Source organism: Podarcis filfolensis (assembly GCF_964270895.1).
Source record: "Podarcis filfolensis genome assembly, chromosome: 2".
Lineage (NCBI taxonomy): Eukaryota > Metazoa > Chordata > Lepidosauria > Squamata > Lacertidae > Podarcis > Podarcis filfolensis.
The window spans coordinates 11,060,450-11,082,680 of NC_139605.1; the positions used below are offsets into that span (position 1 = coordinate 11,060,450).

The window sequence follows — 22,231 nt, forward strand, 5'->3', positions numbered from 1 at the left end:
GGACATAACATTATGTTTGCTGACTGGGAACAGTTGTGGACCACAGGTATGAAATTTACGGCATGTAATGCCTTAAGAGAGAATATTATGAAAATGATATACAGGTGGTACATGACCCCAGTCAAGCTTGCAAAAATATATCATTTGCCCGATAATAAATGTTGGAAATGTAAAGAAACTGAAGGTACATTCTTTCACCTTTGGTGGACGTGCCCAAGAATTAAGGCTTTCTGGGAAATGATCTATAATGAAATGAAAAAGGTATTTAAATATACCTTCCTGAAGAAACCAGAGGCCTTCCTTCTGGGCATGGTCGGCCAATTGGTGCCAAAGAAGGACAGAACTTTTTTTATGTACGCTACAACAGCAGCAAGAATACTTATTGCAAAGTATTGGAAGACACAAGATTTACCCACTTTGGAAGAATGGCAGGTGAAGGTGATGGACTATATGGGATTGGCAGAAATGACTGGCAGAATCTGAGACCAGGGAGAAGAGACGGTGGAAGAAGATTGGAAGAAATTTAAAGACTATCTACAGAAACACTGCAAAATTAATGAATGTTAGAATGATGTTGGATAGAAATTAAGTGGTTTCCAGCTGTAATGCTTTAAGAATATGGAAAAAGGGTATAAATAGGTAAAAACATAATTAAAATGATCTTGGATTGGAAATAAGTGGCATTAGCAACAAAGTTAATAAGAATATGCAAAAATGAATTGATAATGGATGAAAATACTGAGTTATAAAATGTTAAATTATAGAGATAAGATAAATGGAAGAGGGTAAGGATTTGCTGATTTGATTATTTAAATGGGAATACAAGAAGGGGAGGTGTAAGGAAGTCAAAGAAACAAGCAAATGAGTTTTAAGTTATGAAAAAGAATTGTTTTTTTTAAAAAATTATTTTTTCTGTGTGTTCTTATTCTTTTGTTTTTTTTATTATGTGTTTTTGTATATTTGTTTTTGTAAAATCTTAATAAATATTTCATAAAAAAAACCCAAAATATTGAAATCCAATAGTCCTTCAGATATTAAAAGCTTCCCTAAACAGGACAGCCTTCAGATGTCTTTTAAAGTCTGGTGGCTGTTTTTTCCTTTGACATCTGGTGGGAAGGTATTCCACAGGGAAGGCACCACTACCAAGAAGGCCCTCTGCCTGGTTCCCTGTAATTTCGCTTCTCACAGTGAGGGAACTGCCAGAAGGCTCTTGGTACTGGACCTCCATGTCCAGGCAGATTGATGGGGGTGGAGACTCTCCTCCCGTCACCAGTCTAGCTGCCGCATTCTGGATTAGTTGTTGTTTCCGGATCACCTTCAAAGGTAGCCCCACGTAGAGTGCATTGCAGTAGTCCAAGCAGGAGATAACTGGAGCATGCACTACTCTGGCAATACAGTCTGCAGGCACATAGGGTCTCAGCCTGCGTACCAGATGGAGCTGGTAAACAGCTGCCCTGGACACAGAATTGACCTGTGCCTCCATGGACAGCTATGAGTCCAAAATGACTACCAGTCTGTGCACCTGGTCCTTTACTTGCACAGTTACCCCATTCAGGACCAGGGAGTCCTCCACACCTGCCTGCCTCCTGTCCCCCCAAAACAGGACATCTACCTTGTCAGCATTCAACTTTAATATGTTAGCCGCCATCCATCCTCCAGACACTCACACAGGACTTCCACCATCTTCACTGGTTCTGATTTGAAAGGAAGGTTGAGCTGGGTATCCGCATACTGGTGAACACCCAGCCCAAACCCCCTGATCTCTCCCAGCAGCTTCATATAGATGTTGAAAAGCATGGGGAGAGGACGGAACCCTGAGGCACCCCACAAGTGAGAGCTCAGGGGTCTGAACACTCAACCCCCAACACCACTTTCTGAACACGCCCCAGTGTATAACAGTGCCTCTAGCTCCCAGCCCCTCTAGACGGTCCAGAAGAATGTTATGGCCGATGGTGTCAAAAGCCTCTGAAAGATCCAGCAGAACTAGGGAACAGCTCTCACCTTTGTCCCTAGCCCGCCGGAGATCATCGACCAGCGTGCCCCAGTCTGTTTCAGTCGCATGATGAGGCCTGAATCCCAACTGGAAGGGATCCAAATGGTCCATGTTATGTACTGAGTTGAATAGGATCCAAACTGCAGCAGTCTGATTGGTCCTAGAACAATAGGATCCAAAATGCAGCAGTCTGATTGGTCCTAGAACAATAGGATCCAGAATGCAGCAGTCTGATTGGTCCTAGAACAATGCAGCAGTATGATTGTGTCAGGGAATTGACATCGGAGCCAGAAGTGGAGGCAAGGCTCCCAAGCGATGCCGGAGAAGGGCCCAGCAGGGAGAGAGGGAACTCATCGGCTGGGGAAGGAAATCAGCGTAACACCAGGGATAAAGGGGGGCGGATGGGGGACTCGGAGAGTGGGCTCCAGGACTCTTCGCCGCTGGAGACCAGCGGGGAGAGCACAGGTCCTCCGCTACCCACACCCACTCTGCGCAGAAGAGTTCTGCGCAGGGAAAGTAGGCGTAGACTTGGCGTCAAAGAACTTCTTTGCTGGAAGAAGTTCAAGAAACGCCCACTGACGGATTCTGCTAGCGACTGAACAGCCATGAAGTGAAGGGCTGTCCAGCCAGGAAAAGGTTTAACCAGCAACCTAGCCAGGAGTGGCGGCAACTTACGCACGAGCAACCCCATATAACCATTACAGCAATCTGTCAGTCCCTGACGTTGCTTGTGCACAGCGACAGGCAGGCAGCACCATGAGCCAAACCGGAGGAGCCGGCGCCACGGAGCAAGCAGCTGGAGTGCAAAATCTGCTGGAGAGGAACCGAGATTTGGAACAGCATGTGGCTCTGCTGACGGCGCGGCTAGACGAAAGGCGGACTCAGGATGCACAGGTCAGACCCACCCCCGTCGCAAGGAAGGTACCGGGACTGGTACACAAGTTTGGGGGGAAGCCCCAGGACTATAACGCGTTCCAAACGGAAATAGAGTACGCTTTGGAACTGCAGCATAATGACTTTGCTGATGATGGGGAAAGGGTGGCCTATATTGTCGGGCATCTACAAGATGGGGCCCGGGAATGGATCAGGCCCCTAATGGCGACGCAAAATGCTGCCTTGAAGGACCTTAGGAATTTTTTTGGAGCAATGGATGCAATGTATTCCAGTGAAGTGGAGCAAAATGTGACTCGATGGGAATTGATGGGGTGCAAGCAGGGGAGCCAATCAGTTAGAGACTACTGGTTGCGTTTTGCGATGCTGATCCACCGGCTCGGGTGGGATCTGGATTCTGAACCCATTCAAATGTTGTTTGAGGAGGGGTTATCCCCAACGGTGAAGGACGAGCTTTCCCGCGCGCCCCGCCCGCAGTCGATGGATCAGCTGACCAAGGCTGTGCTTGCGATTGGAGTAAGACAGGAAGCGCGGGCTCAGGAGAAGCGTGAAGGGAGAGGGGAATGTTGCCATGACTACCGCATTCCTGAAATACCGAGGCAGCCTTCCCAGCCGGCGGAGCCAATGGAAATAGATAGCGAGAGAGAGAGAGAGAGGTTTCAAACTCCAGTGAAGGTCGCAAGAAGGAGGGAAAGGATTGGAAAACCACCAAGAAGTGTTTCCTCTGCCAACGGCCAGGACATTTTGCCAGGGTCTGCCCTCAAAGAAAGGCATAGCAAGGGATGGTGGGAGCCGCTGGCTGTGAGGAGGAGGGGGAAAAGGGGCAGGCGCAGAGAAACGCCAACGCTTGGCTGCCAATCAGCGGGCACAGCAGCCAGGCCAGCAACCAATAGAAGTGCCCCAGCCAGACCCCCCCAAGGCAGCTATAGCCATAGAAGTGGTGCTAGAACTCCCAAATGGGCACCCAGTTAAGGTGAAGGGGCTGCTGGATTCAGGCAGCTCCTGCAATTTCTTCAGCAAGGACTTCGCACTGGAGCACCAACTCCACCTGCTGCCCCTGGATTTTCCCTTGAAAGTGACCACCATCGATGGCAGAGAACTTCTGGGAGGGGAAGTGACGCACCAGACCCCACCAATGAGAATGAGGGTTTCCAGGCACACGGAGACCATTGCCTTTCACGTAGCCACACTGGCAGGATCCCCAATAATATTAGGGATGAGCTGGCTGGCATTACATGATCCAGTAGTGGCATGGCATCAGCGGACGGTCACCTTTGGGTCAGCTCACTGCTTGGAACACTGTCTAGGGGGGGGGAACCCAAGGATGACCGTGGCCAGGGTGGCTGAGATGGCTGTGGAGCCAAAAGGGGAGGTACCACCACAATATGCTGACCTGCAGGAGGTCTTCAGCGAGAAGGAGGCGGATAGACTACCCCCCCATAGGCCCTTTGACTGCCAAATCAACTTACTCCCAGGGCTCAGCTGCCGGTGGGTAAACTGTATGCCATGTCGGACCGGGAAATGCAGGAGTTGCAGGAATTTATTGACAAGAACCTGAAAAGATGTTTCATAAGAGAATCAAAGGCGGTGGGGGGCAGTCCGGTGTTCTTTGTGGACAAAAAAGATACTAATCAGCCCAGGCTCGTTGTGGACTACCGGGCCGTCAACCTGGTGTCAGAACCCGTGACCTTCCCAATGCCCAGGATTGACAACATTTTAACACGGGTAAGGCAGGGGAAAATTTTTATCAAGCTGGACCTCAGGGGAGCGTACAATTTGATTAGGATGAGGGAGGGGGACGAATGGAAAACCACCATGTTCACCCCCCCTGGGGGCCTTTGAGTACTTAGTTATGCCATTTGGATTACAGTCAGGCTCCGCCTGTTTTCAAGCTTTCATGCACCACGTGTTGGGGTCCCTGCTGTACAAGAACTGCGTAGCCTTTTTGGACGACGTCTTAATCTATTCGGACAATGAGAAGCAACATGTCAGAGACGTCAGGGAAGTGCTAAAGAGACTGCAGAAGCACCAGTTGTGGGTCAAGCTGGAAAAATGCCAATTTCATGCCAGAGAAGTCGAGTTTCTGGGGTACAAGTTGTCAGACAAGGGCCTAGCTATGGACTCCAGCAAGGTGCAGGCGGTGCTGGAATGGAAGACCCCCAAAACCCAGAAGGACGTGCAGAGGTTCCTAGGGTTCAGCAACTTCTACCGGAAGTTCATCAAGAACTTCGCCCACTTGACAGCGCCCATCACAGATTGTCTCAGTAGCAAAAAGAAGTTCGTCTGGACAGAAAGTGCCCAGCAATCCTTTGAAAGGCTGAAGAAGGCGTTCGCTTCGGAAGAGTAGCTCCTGCACGTGGATCTGCAGAAGCCAATGAGGCTGGAGACCGACGCGTCAGACCGGGCCATCGGAGCGGTACTGTTGCAGCCGGGGGACCAGCAGAGCTGGAGGCCGTGCGCCTTTTTCTCGAGGAAGCTGAGCAAGTCGGAGCAAAACTACACAGTGTATGACCGCGAACTGCTCGCAATTTATACAGCATTTCGACGCTGGAGACATCTGCTAATAGGGGCGCAGCACAAGATCCAGGTGTGTATGGATCACAAGAACTTGGAATACTGGAGGACTGCGCGAGTACTGAACCAGAGACAGGTTCGATGGGCACAGGAGTTCTCCAAGTTTTTCTTCGAGATCCGGTATGTGCCAGGAGAGGAAAACGTAAGAGCAGATGCTCTCTCCCGGAAGCCGGAGTACATGGAAGGAGAGGGACCGCCAGAAGTCAGACACGTGTTCCCTGAGAACCGATGGGTGTGTGGGGGAGTGTTGGTTGGGAAACGAGAACTAGCCGGGCTTACTAGAAACGACGAATTCGCTCAAACAAAAATCAGGGAACTCCGGGACTGAAGGGAAAACCATGGAGGGTTTGAGGAAAAGGAAGGGGTACTGTACTACAAGGGAGTGCTGTACGTACCGGGGGAGACCTTGAGGGGAAGGGTACTCAAACAACTCCACAACAACCCAACAGCGGGGCATTTTGGTCAACACAAAACCATGTTACTTGTCACCAGGCAGTTCTGGTGGCCAAGGGTGAGGGAAGATGTGCGAGAATATGTACGGGGGTGCGACCGCTGCTAGAGGGCAAAGGGGGAGAGGGCTGCACCCGCAGGGTTACTGGAACCCTTACCCACACCGGGAAGACCCTGGGAGGTGGTGTCCATAGATTTTATGACAGATTTGCCCAAGTCAAGGGGGAAGACAGCAGTCATGGTAGTAGTCGACCTGCTAACAAAAATGTGCCATTTCATTGCTTGCTCGCATGTGGTAACGGCAGAGGAAACAGCCAGGTTGTTTGTAGATCACATCTTAAGGCTGCATGGGGCTCCCTCGAGGGTCATCTCAGATCGCGGGAAACAATTTACTTCCCGGTTCTGGAGGAAGCTCATGAGCTTGTTGCAGGTCGAGGTGGGCTTCTCGACGGCGAGACATCCGGAAACCAACGGGCAAGCAGAAAGCACGAACAGTATACTCCAGCAATACCTACGCTGCTACGTCAGCGAGAGAACGATTGGGTAGAGAAACTAGCGCTGGCCGAATTTGCGTACAATAACGCTGAACATGTGTCCACGGGAATGAGCCCGTTCATGGCCAATTATGGGTGTCACCCCAGGGCCTTCCCGGGGGGGGGGAGGAAGGGTGGAGCGTACCTGCGGCAGAGCAGTTTGTGGAAGAAATGGAGGCCTTGCACCAGCAACTTAAGATGAACTTGGAACGGGCCAAGGAAATTTACAAGAGGCAGGCAGACAAGCACCGTCGGGAAGGGGAGACCATACGGGTGGGAGACTGGGTGTGGTTGTCAACCCAAGGGTTACCTTTTAAGGGAGGGTGCAAAAAGTTGCGACCAAGGCGGCTGGGACCTTTTGAGGTAACGCAGCAGGTGAACCCCGTGGCATTCAAGCTCAAGTTGCCGGACAGCATGAAAATACACCCGGTGTTCCATAGGTCCCTACTCTCACCGTACAGGGAGGGGCGGGAATTCCCGGGGCGAGAGGGAGAAGTCACCACACACCCGCAGTTAGAGGAGAGGGAACACCACAACCAAGCCACGGAAATACTCGATTCAAGATGGCGAGGGCGCCAGGTAGAGTACTTGGTAGCTTGGGAGGGAGAACCCGAGTCAGAAAACACGTGGGTTCCCGCGGAGGCTATCAATTATGGGTATCTTATGGAGGAGTTCCACAGCCTGTTCCCAGATAAACCCAAACCACTAGCGAGATTCTGGGAGGAGCAATTTGGAACCACAGATGATGAAGAGGATTTTGTGGGTTTTCCTGCCTCCGAAGAGGAGGGAGGAGAGGCGTCAGAGGAAGAGGAATCGGACTGGGAGGGCCACCCCGCAGGAAGAGATCGGAGCGGGTGGGAAGCGGAGTTTGAATCCTCAGAGGATGGCGACAGCTCCTTCCGGGGATTCCACGCATCGTCGGCCGAGGAAAGGGACGAAGTTGGGTCAAAAGGTCGGGCCGGGGGTGGAGGGGGTCCTGGGGGGAGGTGGATGTCAGGGAATTGACATCGGAGCCAGAAGTGGAGGCAAGGCTCCCAAGTGATGCCGGAGAAGGGCCCAGCAGGGAGAGAGGGAACTCATCAGCTGGGGAAGGAAATCAGCGTAACACCAGGGATAAAGGGGGGCGGATGGGGGAATCGGAGAGGGGGCTCCAGGACTCTTCGCCGGAGACCAACGGGGAGAGCACAGGTCCTCCGCTACCCACACCCACTCTGCGCAGAAGACTTCTGCACAGGGAAAGTAGGCGTAGACTTGGCGTCAAAGAACTTTGCTGGAAGAAGTTCAAGAAACGCCCACTGACGGATTCTGCTAGCAACTGACCAGCCACGAAGTGAAGGGCTGTCCAGCCAGGAAAAGGTTTAACCAGGCAACCTAGCCAGGTGTGGCGGCAACTTACGCACGAGCAACCCCATATAACCATTACAGATTGGTTGGCAGGAACCACCCAATCATGCTCCAGATAGAAGTGAATCCACATCCTGATTGGCTTACAGTAGAATTCCAGAATTAGCCAATCATGTGCAACCCATTGTGCAAATAATGTATATAAAGTAGATACTTTGAGGGGACTTTCATTCATTCCTCCTCACCACTATGAGCTGAATAAAGAGCATGAAATCACTTTGCGACTCTGAGTATATTTCAGTCCACATCTTCCAGGCTTCCCTGGAGTTGTTCAGCAGCCACCCACTCAATCACCTTGCCAAAGAATGGAAGATTTGAGACTGGGCGATAGTTGGCCGTATTGGCTGGGTCTAAAGATTTTTTTTTTAAGAAGCAGTTTAATACAGTGGTGCCTCGGGTTACATACGCTTCAGGTTACATACTCCGCTAACCCAGAAATATTATCTCGGGTTAAGAACTTTGCTTCAGGATGAGAACAGAAATCGTGCAGCGGCAGCAGGAGGTGAAGTGATTAGATAAAGTGGTGCTTCAGGTTAAAAACTGTTTCACGTTAAGAATAGACCTCCAGAACGAATTAAGTTCTTAACCAGAGGTACCACTGTAACTGCCTCTTTGAGTGTGTCTGGGAAGGCTCCCTCACAGAGAGAAGCATTCACCACCCCACGGAGCCCATCGCCCAGCCCTTCCTGGCTAGCTTTTATGAGCCAGGATGGGCAAGGATCAAGAAGACAGGTGGTTGGTTTCACTCGTCCAAACAGCCTGTCCACATCCTCGGAGGTAACAGATTGGAATTGATAACACGCAACTTTACTAGACAGGACTCTAACACTCACCAGCCCACGCCCTGCTCCCACGGGGGAGTCTACCTCTCTGAATCTGAGTGACTTTATCTGCAAAAAAACTTTGCAAAATCATTGCAGGAGATCATGTGGCCCGTACCGGGCCCCATTGGAGAGAGGGTTCCATTAAATTGCTAACCACCTGAAAGAGTCTCCTGCTGCTGTTTTCTGCAGATGCAATAGAGGCGGTGAAGAAAGTCTTCTTCGCCGTCGCTACCGCCACTTGGTAGGCTCGACATTGAGCTCTAACCCATGTCCGGTCAGCTTCAGAATGGGTCATCCGGGGGGGCCACTAGGTGGCGCATCGGAAGATGGCTGACAATAACATCTCTCCGACCCACACGAGGTAATTTGGAGGCTATGATGGGGGTAATTAGCCTCCTTAACCCCCCCAGGATTATGGGGGGGACGGCCCTTGCCTGCTGTGCCCTATACCACCCCCGAATTTGTGGGGGTGGGGGCACTAGGCACAAAGCCCTCCTGTGGATTCCGGCACTCCTTGACGCCGTCTCGGATCCGCGCCTCCAGTTTGCAAGAATCTTCAAAAGAAACAATTTGGACGAGATAAATTGCACATACTTCAAGGAAAAAGGGGGAGTAAAGACTGCTGACAGAAGAGATCTCTGATAACAAGGCAAGAATAAAATATGAGAAGATACGACAAGATACGGTATTGCAAATGACTGAGGGGGGAGGGGGAAAAAAACCTTCCATTCCTTTTTACGTGACTTAACAAGAATCCCCTCCCCTAATAAGTCAGAACTTTAAGGACTTAAGCTGTGATTTAAGGCTGTGTGGAGATAAACTTTCGAACCAAAGCAATGTTTCAAGACGAAGCTGGAAAGTTAAGAGTTTTGGAATGACGCAGTAAAAAATGCCGTCGCCATCTTGGGAGGCATTGTTGGAGCTTTTGGGTCTGGGAGGAGAAAGAGAGAAATAGTGCTGTTTACATATCGTGGATAAACTCCTCTGTGGGATTTAAGAGCGAAAAAAATGCCTGATTTATGATGGAAAGAGTGATGTTATCTACGAAGGAGATTTATGGAAACCATCTGGACTTAGATTGGAAGAACGGGAAATTCACACAGGATTATTATATTTGCTTATCGGCTTAAGGAGACTAACAGAAGAGATCGTAAAAGAAAAAGAGAAATTTTATGAACAATATATGATGTGGAAACACCAAGATAAGACTGGATAGAATTATGAACTTTGTCTGGACTGATTGGGACTGATTTGGACACTAACGCAGTAATAAGAAGATGATTTGAATCCCCCTTTGGATCTTGAAGTATGGGTTCCCCCAACAAAATTTAAAAATTTGGCTTTGTAATTTGGAATTTATGTGATGTGATTTAATTTGATGTGATTGGCCAGTTAATAAAAATTATTTAAAAAAAAAAAAAACAGAATGGGTCATCCGCCACCGGCACTCTAGCTGTCTCAACGATTGTTTCATTGCCCTCAGATCCGTGGAAAACCACGGGGCTGTCCGGGCTCCATGCAATCGGAGAGGGCGCTTTGGAGCCAGACAGTCAGTAGCCCTGGTTAACTCCACATTCCAACGGGCCACTAGGGAATCAGCTGAAGGGCCATCAGCATGGGATAAAACATCCCCTACCACTCTCTGGAAACTATTTGGATCCATTAAGTGGCAGGGGCGGACCATCCAAATCGGTCCCACGTCCCTACAGAGGGGAAGGGTTGTGGAAAAGTCCAGTTGCACCAGGAAGTGATCTGACCATGGCGCTTCTTTAGATTCGCTTTTACTTAGTGTGAGATCACCAACATCCATAGAGGTGAACACCAGGTCTAAGGCATGTCCGCGGCTATGAGTTGGGCCAAACTTATTCAGGGACAGCCCCATGGAGGCCATGCTTTCCACAAAGTCCCAATCGGCCCCTTGTAAGGTTGTGTCGGTGTGAATGTTAAAATCCCCCAGGACAACCAAGCTAGGTGTCTCCAGGAGAACATCTGCCACAACCTGAAGCAGTTCGGGCAGGGAATCCTTAGTGCAGCGGGGAGATCGGTACACCAAAAGGAATCCTGTACTGCCCCTATTGTCCAACTTCAAGAACATGCACTCAGAGAACTGGGTCTTCCCAATAGGACACTGGGTGCAAATTAATGACTTCCTACAAATCACTGCAAACCACCACCCCCTCCCTGCCCACATGACTTGGGTTGCTGTGCGTAAAAGAAACCTGGTGGACAAGCAGCGGCAAGGACAGGTCCATTACTGCATACAAAAATATTCTTTTGTTTCGTTTGGGATGTCTGTTGTTAATAGGCCCAAAAAAAAATTCTGTTTTTGGGGGGGAAAGTATGTCGTAACATTTTATTTAATTCTTCATTAATGGTATCCCAAAATTATTTAATTTAAGGGCACGTCCACCACATATGGGAGAAATTCCCTTCTTTAAGTTTGCACCTCCAACACTTTCCATAAGTATTCCGATTTTTCTTAATCAATTGTATGACCGAAATCTTGTGCCCATTTGACCATGACATCTTTAACCCCTTTGTCTTTTAAGTGACAATTTAATAATAGTTTCTACATTTTGGATAAATACAATTTGGATAAATTTTTATCATAATTTATAATCAATTATTTGTCTATTTCAAATAATTTTGTATCAAATCCATTTACTTTCTTGTCTTCCTCAAAAATTGCATTTAATTGATGGTATTGAAACCAGCCTATTCCTGTATGTCTTATTGTTTCATATTTTTTCATTTGTAATCTATTATTTACTTCCTCTAAAAGATCTTTATACGTCAACCAATTTGAATCCATATTTTTTCTTTTTACTGCCTCTGCCTCCATTGGTGACAACCACCATAGGGTTTTTGGTTCTAATAATTTTTTGTTCCTTTCCCAAACTTCATATAAGGCTTTCCTAATAATGTGATTTAGGAATCCCTTGTGGATTTTTGCTTTATTATAACCCAGGTAGCCGTGCCACCCCACTATATTATCCCAGCCCTCAATATCCAGTAATTTAGTATTCTTCAAGATCATCCATTCCTTGAGCTAGACCAGGCAGGCAACTTCTTTTTTTTTTTAAAAAATAATTTTTATTAACAGGCCAATCACATCACATTATCCAAATCACATTAGTTTCAAATTATACAGCCAAATTTTAAATTTTGTTGGGGGTACCCATACATCAAGCTCCGCACGAGTCCAAAACTACGAACGAGTCCAAACATCACTTATATTACTGCTTTAATTAGACAGTTCTATCCAGTTCAATCCAGATAGTCCTTTATTACTTTCTTTCTCTTCTTGTTGTTATCATATATTCCTTTCTTTGCGATCTCTGATTATTTTCACAAGCAGATTGAAAACAGGCATGCTTTGTGTGGGTTTTGTACTGTCCAAAGATCATATCACTCAGGGACACCCTCTGTTCAGCGCTTCCATAAAAAAAATTAATCTTCGGTCTGTCCTTTACTTTTCTCAGGTCAAGTTTGCGTTCCAACATTCCTTCTCTTTCAAATAATCCTGATTCTCCTCCCCCTGTCCTCCTTTCTCCGGCAAGCCTGTCTTGGCGAGACGCCATTTTTTAACTGCGTCATGAAAATTTTCCTCTTTCTCACCGTTCACCAATCCTCTCTCCTGTTATAATCCATCCCACACAGTTCTTGAATTCCTGCTTGTGATTAATAAAAACGCAATGATCTTATTTCTATCTGGGGTGAAGGGTTATTAATATCACATCATGCAAAGAAAAAAAAGTTTTTTCCTCCACCCCCCCTTCATTTCAAACATACAGTCTCCTACTTTAAATTTGGAGGGTTTTGGCGGTTTTAAATTTGGAGGGTTAAGTACATTATGTTGGTATGGGAAACTGTCGTGTGATGGGCCAATGGCCGTAATAAAGATCAATACAATACAATATAATACAGTCTCCTAGTGGTGATTCATCAGAAGATTTACTTATCCATCCGTCACTCCCGGTCACAGAGATCCATTAATCAGCAGTCTTATCTCTCGAACATTACTTGATATATGTGCTTCAGCTTCATTCCAATCCTATGTTTCCAATTATAATTCCAAGCTGAAGCTAACCAGCACGCGCTAATTGGAATCGGCATCAGGAAGATCTGACTTCACCGAGGGCTCGTGCCAAGTGTTAGGCACCCCCATCTCTCGGATCAGGGGGTGCATTGTGAACACCGCTGGCAAGGCAGCGCCCCCGTCTTCTGGGGGGGTAGGAAGACTGCATACTTCCCATAGCAGCCCCTTAATTACCTCGTATGGGTCAGAGAGATGTTATTGTCGGCCATCTTCCAACGCGCCACCTGGTGGCCCCCACGCAGGCAACGTCATAGTAGATCCTAAAATCTGGCATTCCAAACCCTCCTTTGTTTTTGGTTACTGTTAATAGTTTAAATTTAATTCTGTTTTTTTTTTTTTGCCCTGCCAAATGTATTTTGCCAAATACCTGTGCCATTTTTTAAAACAATTTAAGCCATTAAGAACCAGAATTGATTGAAAAAGGAACTGCATTTTTGGTAAAACTACCATCTTGATTGTAGAAATTTTCCCCACAACGTGAGTTTTAATTTACTCCAGATTTCTAAGTCTTTCTTAATATCGTTCCATACCTTAATATAAATGTCTTTCTATAAATTAATGTTTTTCATGGTTATCCAAATTCCTAAATACTTTGCTCTGTTAGTAATTTTAAGTCCTGTTTCTATTTCTAACTTTACTTTTTCTTGTATATCTAATTTTTTTACCAGGAGTTTTGTTTTTTCTTTATTAATTTTGAATCGTGAAAATTGTCCAAACGCCTTTCTTTTTCCTTTCCTTTCCTTTTCTTATAATATGTTTTATTGATTTTCTTTCTTACAACAAATATCCATCACCATCACTAAATCTTCCTATATCTCATCATAGTCTTTCAGTTTTAACTTTCCTTCTTGTTCTGTTAGTAATTCTCTGTATGTTGGCCATATTCCTTTCATTGTTGACATGTTAAGTGATAGTGCTTCAATGGGTGATCGCCACCATGGAGTTTGGGGTTCCAATAATTCTTTGTATTTTCCCCATACCTTTATTAAAAACTTATTATAGTATTGTCGAGTCCTTTGTGTACTTTTGTTTTCCCATACCACAAATATGCATGCCAACCAAATATGCTGTCATGTCCTTCCAGTTCTATTGCCTCTCCTTTCTCCAATTTAATCCAGTCCCGAATCCGAGTCAGACAAGCTGCTTCATAGTAAATTTTGAGGTCTGGAAGGGAAAAGCCTCCCCTTTCTTTTAAGTCTGAGTTTTGTATTTTATTCTTGGCCTTGTTTTTTCCAATATTACTACAATACTCTAGAGCAGCCTTTTTCAACCTGTGGGCCCCTATATGTTGCTGAACTACAACTCCCATCACCCCTAGCTAGCAAGGCTAGAGCTCGGGGATGATGGGAGTTGTAGTCCAACAACCTCTGGGGACCCACAGGTTGAGAACCGCTGCTCTAGAGGGTTTTCTGTTGTAAATATTAGATTGTCTGAAAAGGCTCTGACCTTATAGGCCCTTTGTGCAACTTTAATTCCTTCTATTCTAGGGTCTTCTCTTACTGCTTTCAAATACACTTCCAGAAGCGTGATAAAGAGGAGAGGAGAAAGAGGGCAGCCCTGTCTTGTTCCCTTAGAGATATTAAAAGCTTCTGATGTTTCACCATTTATAATTAGTCTGAACTTTTGGGAATTATAAATCGCTTTTATACCACTACATATTTTCTCACCCAAACTCATCATTTCCAAAGTTTTTTGCATGAATGCCCCTGAAGCATTATCCAATGCTTTGTCCGCATCCACCAAGATCAGGGCTGCCTTTTTATCTGGTCTCATTTCTAGGTATTCTATTGTATCTACTACCAATCTTACGTTGCTGTAAATTTGTCTTCCAGGTAGGAAGCCTGACTGATCTTTCTTTATTAATTTTGCCAGGATCTTTTTCAATTTATTGGCTAATTTTTTTGCAAATAATTTATAATCTGAATTTAGAAATGAGATTGGTCTATAATTTTTAATTTACTCTAAATTGGATCCATATTTCAGTATCAATGTAATTAGGGCCTCTTGCCATGATTCTGGCACTTGTCCTCCTTCTAAAATTTGGTTCATTATTTTTTCTAACACCGGTAATATGGTCTCTTCCAATTTTTTGTAATTCATTATAGAAATACCATCTGGACCAAGGACTGGCTCAATGCACCCAGAAGATTCCAGTTGTGGGTTGTAGTTGCATCTATACAAAGTGCACAGCCTTTGCCCCTTCATAAAGAAAGAAATGGGGGGCCTATTTTCATTCAGTCTCCAGTGTGTCCTTGGGTGGGTGTGTTTTACGTTTCCTTTCCCCCCTTCCTTGCAGTCCTGACAAAAATCAAACCTCCACGCCAATGCTTTCAGCCCCAGAAGAGGAGCTCCCCTTGGTGTCAAGGGAGGGGGGGTCCAAGGGAGCATCTGGAGCCCTGCCATTCCTTCTGGTGCTGGTCCCTTCCCTTCCTCTCTCTGCCATCCCAGGGCCACTCTTGACTCCCCAGCAGGAGACTGGATCTGTCTGTGATGGTGAGATGTCCTGGCTGGTTGAAGGACCACTTCCTGTTTCCTGGAGCTCCATCCTTCTTTCTCATGCAAGGTGGAGTCATGGAGCAAGTGAAGACTGAGCACACCTAAGGGTGACATAGGGGGGTGTATTCTGCATAACCTTTCCCCGTCTGCTCCTTTTCTGGATCAAACTCCCCAGCTAATCTGTCTAGCTGCTCCTGCTGCTGCTGCTGCATGTCACGGTTCCTGTGTCTCTGGAGTGTTTCTTTGAGGAGAATACAGGACACTGCAAAAGACATTGTGTGTAATGAGTGTGCAATAAGGTAGACAGAGGCTGAGCCCTCCCTGTAATCCAAACAGGGAGACTTCTGTCCAGGAGATTTCTGTATCAAAAATTCTTTGCTGAGGTGGAAGGGGGGACTAAGTGTTATGTATTGAAGTTCTCACCCTGGCCACCAGGGGTATTGTGTATATAGTTTTTAGCGGGAAACCCTGGGTTGTTGTTGTTACAGTGTTGACAGCCGGCTGCCTATAAAAGTAGGCCGGCTGAGCTGTTTGCTGTTCAGTTCAGTTCCAGCTTACTATAAAGAACCACTTGGAGGAATCTCTGTGGCGTCTGCTATGTCCACCCACAATTTAATACTCGGTGAGATTGGAGTAGAACCACGTTTGCATGAACATGAGAAGGCAAAATATGTTCTCCATTTAAATATTTATTAAAATAATTTATTCAGTCCCCAGAAGAGTTATTAGGCTTTTTTGCTATAAGCTACTTCATACATTGTAAGAAGTGGGTCCTGAGACCCTTGATCCCCTTCTTTAAAATACCATCTGAAGAATCTTGGAGAAGCAAATAAAGAGTTTATTGAGGACAAATAGGTAAAGGTAAATGGATCCCTGACCGTGAGGTGCTGTTGAGGATGACACTGGGGTTGCAGTGCTCATCTCACTTTACTGGCCGAGGGAGCCAGTGTACAGCTTCTGGTTCATGTGGCCAGCATGACTAAGCCACTTCTGGCAAACCAGAGCAGTGCACGGAAACGCCATTTACCTTCCCGCTGGAGCGGTATGTAATAAAAAATTTTAAGGTCTTATATATATAATAAATGTTCATAAATGTACCAACCAAGCACATACATAGATATGTGGACCACATGTCTGGAGCAGCACAGGAAAAGCAACAACATTCAAATTTCTGTTGCAGAGCGCCTTTTCTGTGATGTAGGTATGATGTATGGAGGGGTGGTCTTGAGCTCCAGGGCAGGGAATTTAAAAGGGCTATATAAGGGCAGGCACACCTTTGTTCTGGGTCCTCCTCCTTTCTCCTCCATGTGAGGGGAGCACCCTGTTGCAACAGTTCAATAAAGATCAGGCTTACTAGCTGCTTTGCTTCTTAATATTCTCTGGTTGGCCTCTGTTATTTTCTCCTACTGATGGAGAACCGGCAAAGGACTCTATAAAGGCTCTTGTGTCCCCCATAAGGGAATAAGGGCAGATTTTGTTTACAACAGGTACCTATTTATCTTCTTGCACTTTGTGCTTTTGAATTGCTAGGTTGGCAGGAGCAGAGACAGAGCAACGGGAGCTCACCCCTTCGCGGGGATTCAAACTGGCAACCTGATCGGCAAGCCCTCGGCTCTGGGGTTTAAACCACAACTCCAGCCGCGTCGCTTATTGAGGACAATACGTTATTGCAAAAGCGGGGGTCCAAAGCAGGCACAGTCCAGCTGGAGCGAAGAATGAGCTTTTATTCCCTATGCACACGTTCCCTCCCTCTTCTCCCCATTGGTTGGGTGCTACAAGGTTTTCCTTCCCCCAATTATCAAATAACAGACAAGAGGCTGAACGTGGAGAGAAACTTCTCCTTCCTTCTCAGAGCTGCCTCCACTTCCGGCTTCACCAGCAGAGATAAAATTGGAGCTTGCAAAGGAGGGGAGGGAGGGAGGCGGGAAGCGGGGCTGCGTCGTGCGGAGGCGGAGGAGGGGGCTTCTTCCTAATCAAGCCTCCTAATTAAGCGCCCTCACTCCCTGCCTCCCTCGCGGGGGCTCCCATTCCCGCCCCCGCTGCCCAGGATTTCGGTGAGTGCAAAGCCAATGGCGGGGAAGGAGGGAAGGGGCTTTGCGAGGGGGTCCAGGATGAGAAGCCCCGGGACGGGGAGAGGCGGCCCTGCGCAAGATCCGGGCGGGGAGAAGAGAAGGGAGGAAAGGGAGCTGTTTTCTTAAAAGGGGGCCTTGTAGGGGAGGGGGGGAGAAGCTTCCTCCTGCAGGGACCTGGTGCAAAGGGAGGAGGCGGGCGAGGGGAGAGGAGTGGGCATTGCTGGCCAGGATCGCCTTAATAGTATTAATTTAAATTTAGTATCTATACCCCAGCAGAAGACCCCTCGGAGAAGGACCTTATCTTTAGGCAACAGGCGAAAGCCTTGCTCTTCTCCCAGACGTTTGGCTCATTAAAAATCTATGGACTGCACACCCGCATGGGGGGCGGGAGGAAGGGTTGTCGTTTCTATTTCTTGCTCTGCTATGCATCTCTGTGTTTTTCTCTTGTAAGCTACCCTGTGATCTATAAATAAAATTTATTATTATTATTATTATTATTATTATTATTATTTGGAGGAAGGGCAGTATAGAAATGTGAAGAATAGCTGTAAAAATAGGAAGCCCTCTTGCGTTCAAGGGGGAGGTTGGGACAGAGTCTCTGATCAGCATGTATAACAGGATGTGCTTAGGAGGGAATAATACTATTAAGAATAATAATAATAATTCATTACTTGCACCCTGCCCATCTGACTGTGTTGCTTCAGCCACTCTGGGCGGCTTCCAACAAAAACACCAAAAAATTTAAAACATTAAAAACTTCCCTGTACAGGGATGCCATCAGAATACGTCCATTTTGTAGAAATGGCCTTCGAATATAAAGAAGTGCCCTCTTTAAGGATCCACGTGGTGTAAACGTGTATGTTGTCCTCTAGGTCCAAACACATAGTAAGAGCAAGCAGTGCTCCAAAGTGCTTCTCTTGTGAACTTGCCATCTAAGTTGTTTACTCCTGACCAAAACTCCTGTTTCCCAAAAGGACTGGAAGGGGGGGGTCTCTCTCTCTCTCTTTTTTAAATAATATTTATTAAAGTTTTAAAGGTTACAGAAAGAAAAAGTAAAAAACACCATATTAAACAAAAACAATACAACACATCTCAATAAGGGGGGGAAAAAGGATGAGAAAAAGAAAAAAAAGAACAGAAAAATAAAATCCATTAAAAAAGCAAAAAAAGATACAGCGAATCTTCCCATAACTTATCTTTCATTAGCTTATTTCCTTGACCTCCTCACACCTCCCTTTTTTGTATTCTAGTTCGATTATCTGTTTCAGCAAATCCTTTCCATCTTTTCAAATTTTTGTCCTGTAATTTATCTTCATATAATGTAACTTTACTTTCCCTCCTTTCACCAATTAACAGTCAGTTTTTTCCTAATCCTTTATAACATTTCTGCTAAAATCACATCATCATTCCAACATCCTTCTAACATTCATTAATTTTACAATGTTTCTGTAAATAGTCTTTAAATTTCTTCCAATCTTCCTCCACCGACTCTTCTCCCTGGTCTCGGATTCTGCCAGTCATTTCCGCCAGTTCCATGTAGTCCATCACCTTCATCTGCCATTCTTCCCGGGTGGGTAGATCTTGTGTCTTCCAGTACTTTGCAATAAGTATTCTTGCTGCTGTTGTAGCATACATAAAGAAAGTTCTATCCTTCTTTGGCACCAATTGGCCGACCATGCCCAGGAGAAAGGCCTCTGGTTTCTTCAGAAAGGTATATTTAAATACCTTTTTCATTTCATTATAGATCATCTCCCAGAAAGTCTTAATCCTTGGGCATGTCCACCATAGGTGAAAGAATGTACCTTCAGTCTCTTTACATTTCCAACATTTATTATTGGGCAAATGGTAGATTTTTGCAAGCTTGACTGGTGTCATGTACCACCTGTAGATAACTTTCATAATATTCTCTCTTAAGGCATTACATGCCGTGAACTTCATACCTGTGGTCCATAACTGTTCCCAGTCAGCCATCATAATATTATGTCCAACATCTTGTGCCCATTTAATCATAGCAGATTTCACCGTTTCATCCTGAGTATTCCATTTCAACAGCAAGTTATACATTCTTGACAAGTTCTTAATTTTAGGATCTAGCAGCTCTGTTTCCAATTTTGATTTTTCCACCTGGAAGCCAATTTTTTTGTCCAAGTTATATGCCTCCATTATCTGGTAATAATGAAGCCAATCTCGCACTCTATTTTTTAATTTTTCAAAACTCTGCAGTTTTAATCTGTCTCCCTCTTGTTCCAAAATTTCCCAATATTTCGGCCATTTGGCCTCCATATTGAACTTTTTCTGAGCCTTCGCTTCCATTGGTGACAACCACCTTGGGGTTTTATTTTCAAGCAAGTCCTTATATCTTATCCAAAAATTGAACAGTGCTTTTCTGACAATATGGTTTTTATACGCTTTATGTGCTTTGACCTTGTCGTACCACAGATATGCATGCCACCCAAATACATTGTTAAAACCTTCTAAATCCAGCACGTCAGTGTTTTCAAGAAGCATCCATTCTCTCAGCCAGCAAAAAGCGGCTGATTCATAATAAAGTTTTAAGTCTGGCAGGGCAAATCCACCTCTTTCTTTAGCATCAGTTAGTATCTTAAATTTTATTCAAGGCTTCTTGCCCTGCCAGACAAATCTAGAGATATCTCTCTGCCACTTCTTGAAACACTCCATTTTATCCAAAATTTGCAATGTTTGAAACAAAAACAGCATCCTTGGCAATACATTCATTTTTATCACAGCAATTCAGCCTAACGGTAGCTTCAGGTTTGACCATATTTCTAAATCCTTTTTCACTTCCATCCAACATTTTTCATAGTTATCCTTAAATAAATTCACATTCTTAGCGGTCATGTTAACCCCTAGGTATTTCACTTTCTTAGCCAGTGTTAATCCTGTCTCCTTCTGAAACCTCTCTCTCTCAGTCACTGTTAGATTTTTCTCTAAAACCTTAGTTTTCATCTTATTCAACTTAAATCCCGCTACTTGTCCAAATTCTTGGATCAGTTCCAGTACTCTCTTAGTACTAGATTCTGGCTCCTGTAATGTCAATACCAAATCATTGCCAAAGCTTTCAATTTGTACTGTTTAGCACCGACTTGTATACCTTTAACCATTTGGTCCCTTCTAATCATGTTTAAAAGAACCTCCAGGACCGATATAAAAAGCAATGGAGAGATTGGGCAACCTTGTCGTGTTCCTTTCTCTATCTTAAATTCTTCCGTCACTACATTATTCACAATTAATTTAGCCTTTTGTTCTGTGTAAATTGCACCTATACCATTGCCAAAACCTTGACCAACCCCCATCCCCTGTAAATTCTTCTTCATAAAACTCCAAGAAATATTGTCAAAGGCTTTCTCCGCGTCCACAAATATCAAGACTGCTTTAGTATTAATATTCACTTGTAATTTTTCTAGAATATTAATTATGTTCCTCGTATTGTCAGACAAGTGTCTGCCCGGGAGAAAGCCAGCTTGATCTTTATGAATTTCTTCTACTAGTACCTTTTTTAATCTTTTAGCCAAAATGTCTGCAAAAATTTTATAATCCACATTAAGCAAAGATATGGGGCGGTAGTTCTTAAGCTGTGTCTTCTCAGCCTCTGTTTTCGGTATAAGTGTAATAATAAGCTTCCTTCCACGACTCTGGTGCCCTTTTCCCTTCCAATATTTCATTACAAACTTCCTTTAATGGCTGTACTAACCATTCTTTCAGGGAGCTATAATATCTTGAAGTCAAACCATCCGGTCCTGGAGATTTGCCTAATTGCATATTCTGGATGGCCCCTTCTACCTCCTGCTCCGTTATTTTGCAGTTCAACATTAGCTTATTTTCTTGAGAGATTTTTTGTAGTCCATTTGTTTTCAAAAATAGGTCAATGTCCATTTCTTTCTGCGTCTCCTGTGTATATAATTGTTTAAAGTACCTCTGGAAACACTTTCTGATCTCCACTGGATTCTGTATATTTTTTCCTTCCACTTCCAAGTTTGTAATGGTATTAAGTTTTTGTCTTTTTTTCATTTGCCAAGCCAGCAGTTTTCCGCATTTATTTGCCGATGCGGAAATGTGGAGGGGGGGTCTCTCAACCACTTTTAACCCACCCCACTCCCACCGCATGGAAGGCAGAGGACGTGTTCATTCACAATCCCAGTAAACCATGAAGTGAACCAGGCGCTGCAGCTCCTTCCCCTCTCACTGGACTGCTGCAAGAAAAGGCAGCAGAGGAGGAAACGGATGGGTTTGAATGCTCTTCCTGCCTCTCTCCCCTGAGCAACAAGAGCAAAGGATGTTTGCAGGGCTGGAGGAAGGGAGGGCAGAGGGAGCAGTGGGCGGATCCACCGCCTCTCCCAGGGGGTCCAGATGCAAGCAAGGGGCTTCCTTCTTCTCCATGCAAGGGCCACCCATGTATTCAGAGCAGTCCTTTGTAGATTAACTCTTAAATTCCAAGGGATCTACTCTCAGGCCACTAATGTGCATACCATGCCAGCCTTAGGAAGGGAGGTGGCACAGGCAGGTGAAAGAAATTGCCAAAGGTGTTTGAAAATGGGTGGGGGCTCTTGGGAAGGGGGTGCCCAATTGGGGCTTCTCCAGGGGCAGCAGAATGTCTTGGGCAGGAGAATCCCTGCAGGGGCTCTCAGACTCCCTTGGCTTCTTCTTCCCTCCCTCCCAGGAAGCTGCAACTTGCTCTGGCTTCTGGGCTCCTCAGGAAGCTGAACCTGCAAACCTAGCTGAGACTGAACCTGCAACCCTGGCCAGGATGGAAGGAGGAAGATGGACGGTTGACCTGGTCAGGCTGTCTCCCGCATCCCTCCCCACAACCTCTGAGCATTCCCTCCCAGGACCCTTGGAGAAATCTGGTGAGTTCCAGGGGAGAGGAGATGGGGACA

At 45.7% G+C, this 22,231-nt stretch overlaps 1 protein-coding gene across 5 annotated transcripts in view; it reads left to right on the plus strand.

The window, feature by feature from the left end:
• The window catches only part of LOC310756789 (uncharacterized protein), a 56,748-nt gene that overhangs the window by 16,817 nt on the left and 17,700 nt on the right, over positions 1-22,231 (plus strand). The window contains exons 1-2 of one of the 5 annotated variants that reach the window (XM_083601564.1): positions 16,161-16,306; positions 22,015-22,201. In XM_083601564.1, the coding sequence (XP_083457690.1) occupies positions 22,102-22,201 (100 nt within the window). In that variant the 5' untranslated portion in view covers positions 16,161-16,306; positions 22,015-22,101. Of the gene's footprint in view, positions 1-16,160; positions 16,307-16,903; positions 17,319-21,877; positions 22,202-22,231 lie in introns of those variants that run through there. The other 4 variants (XM_083601565.1, XM_083601566.1, XM_083601563.1 and 1 more) reach the window with 4 other exon arrangements.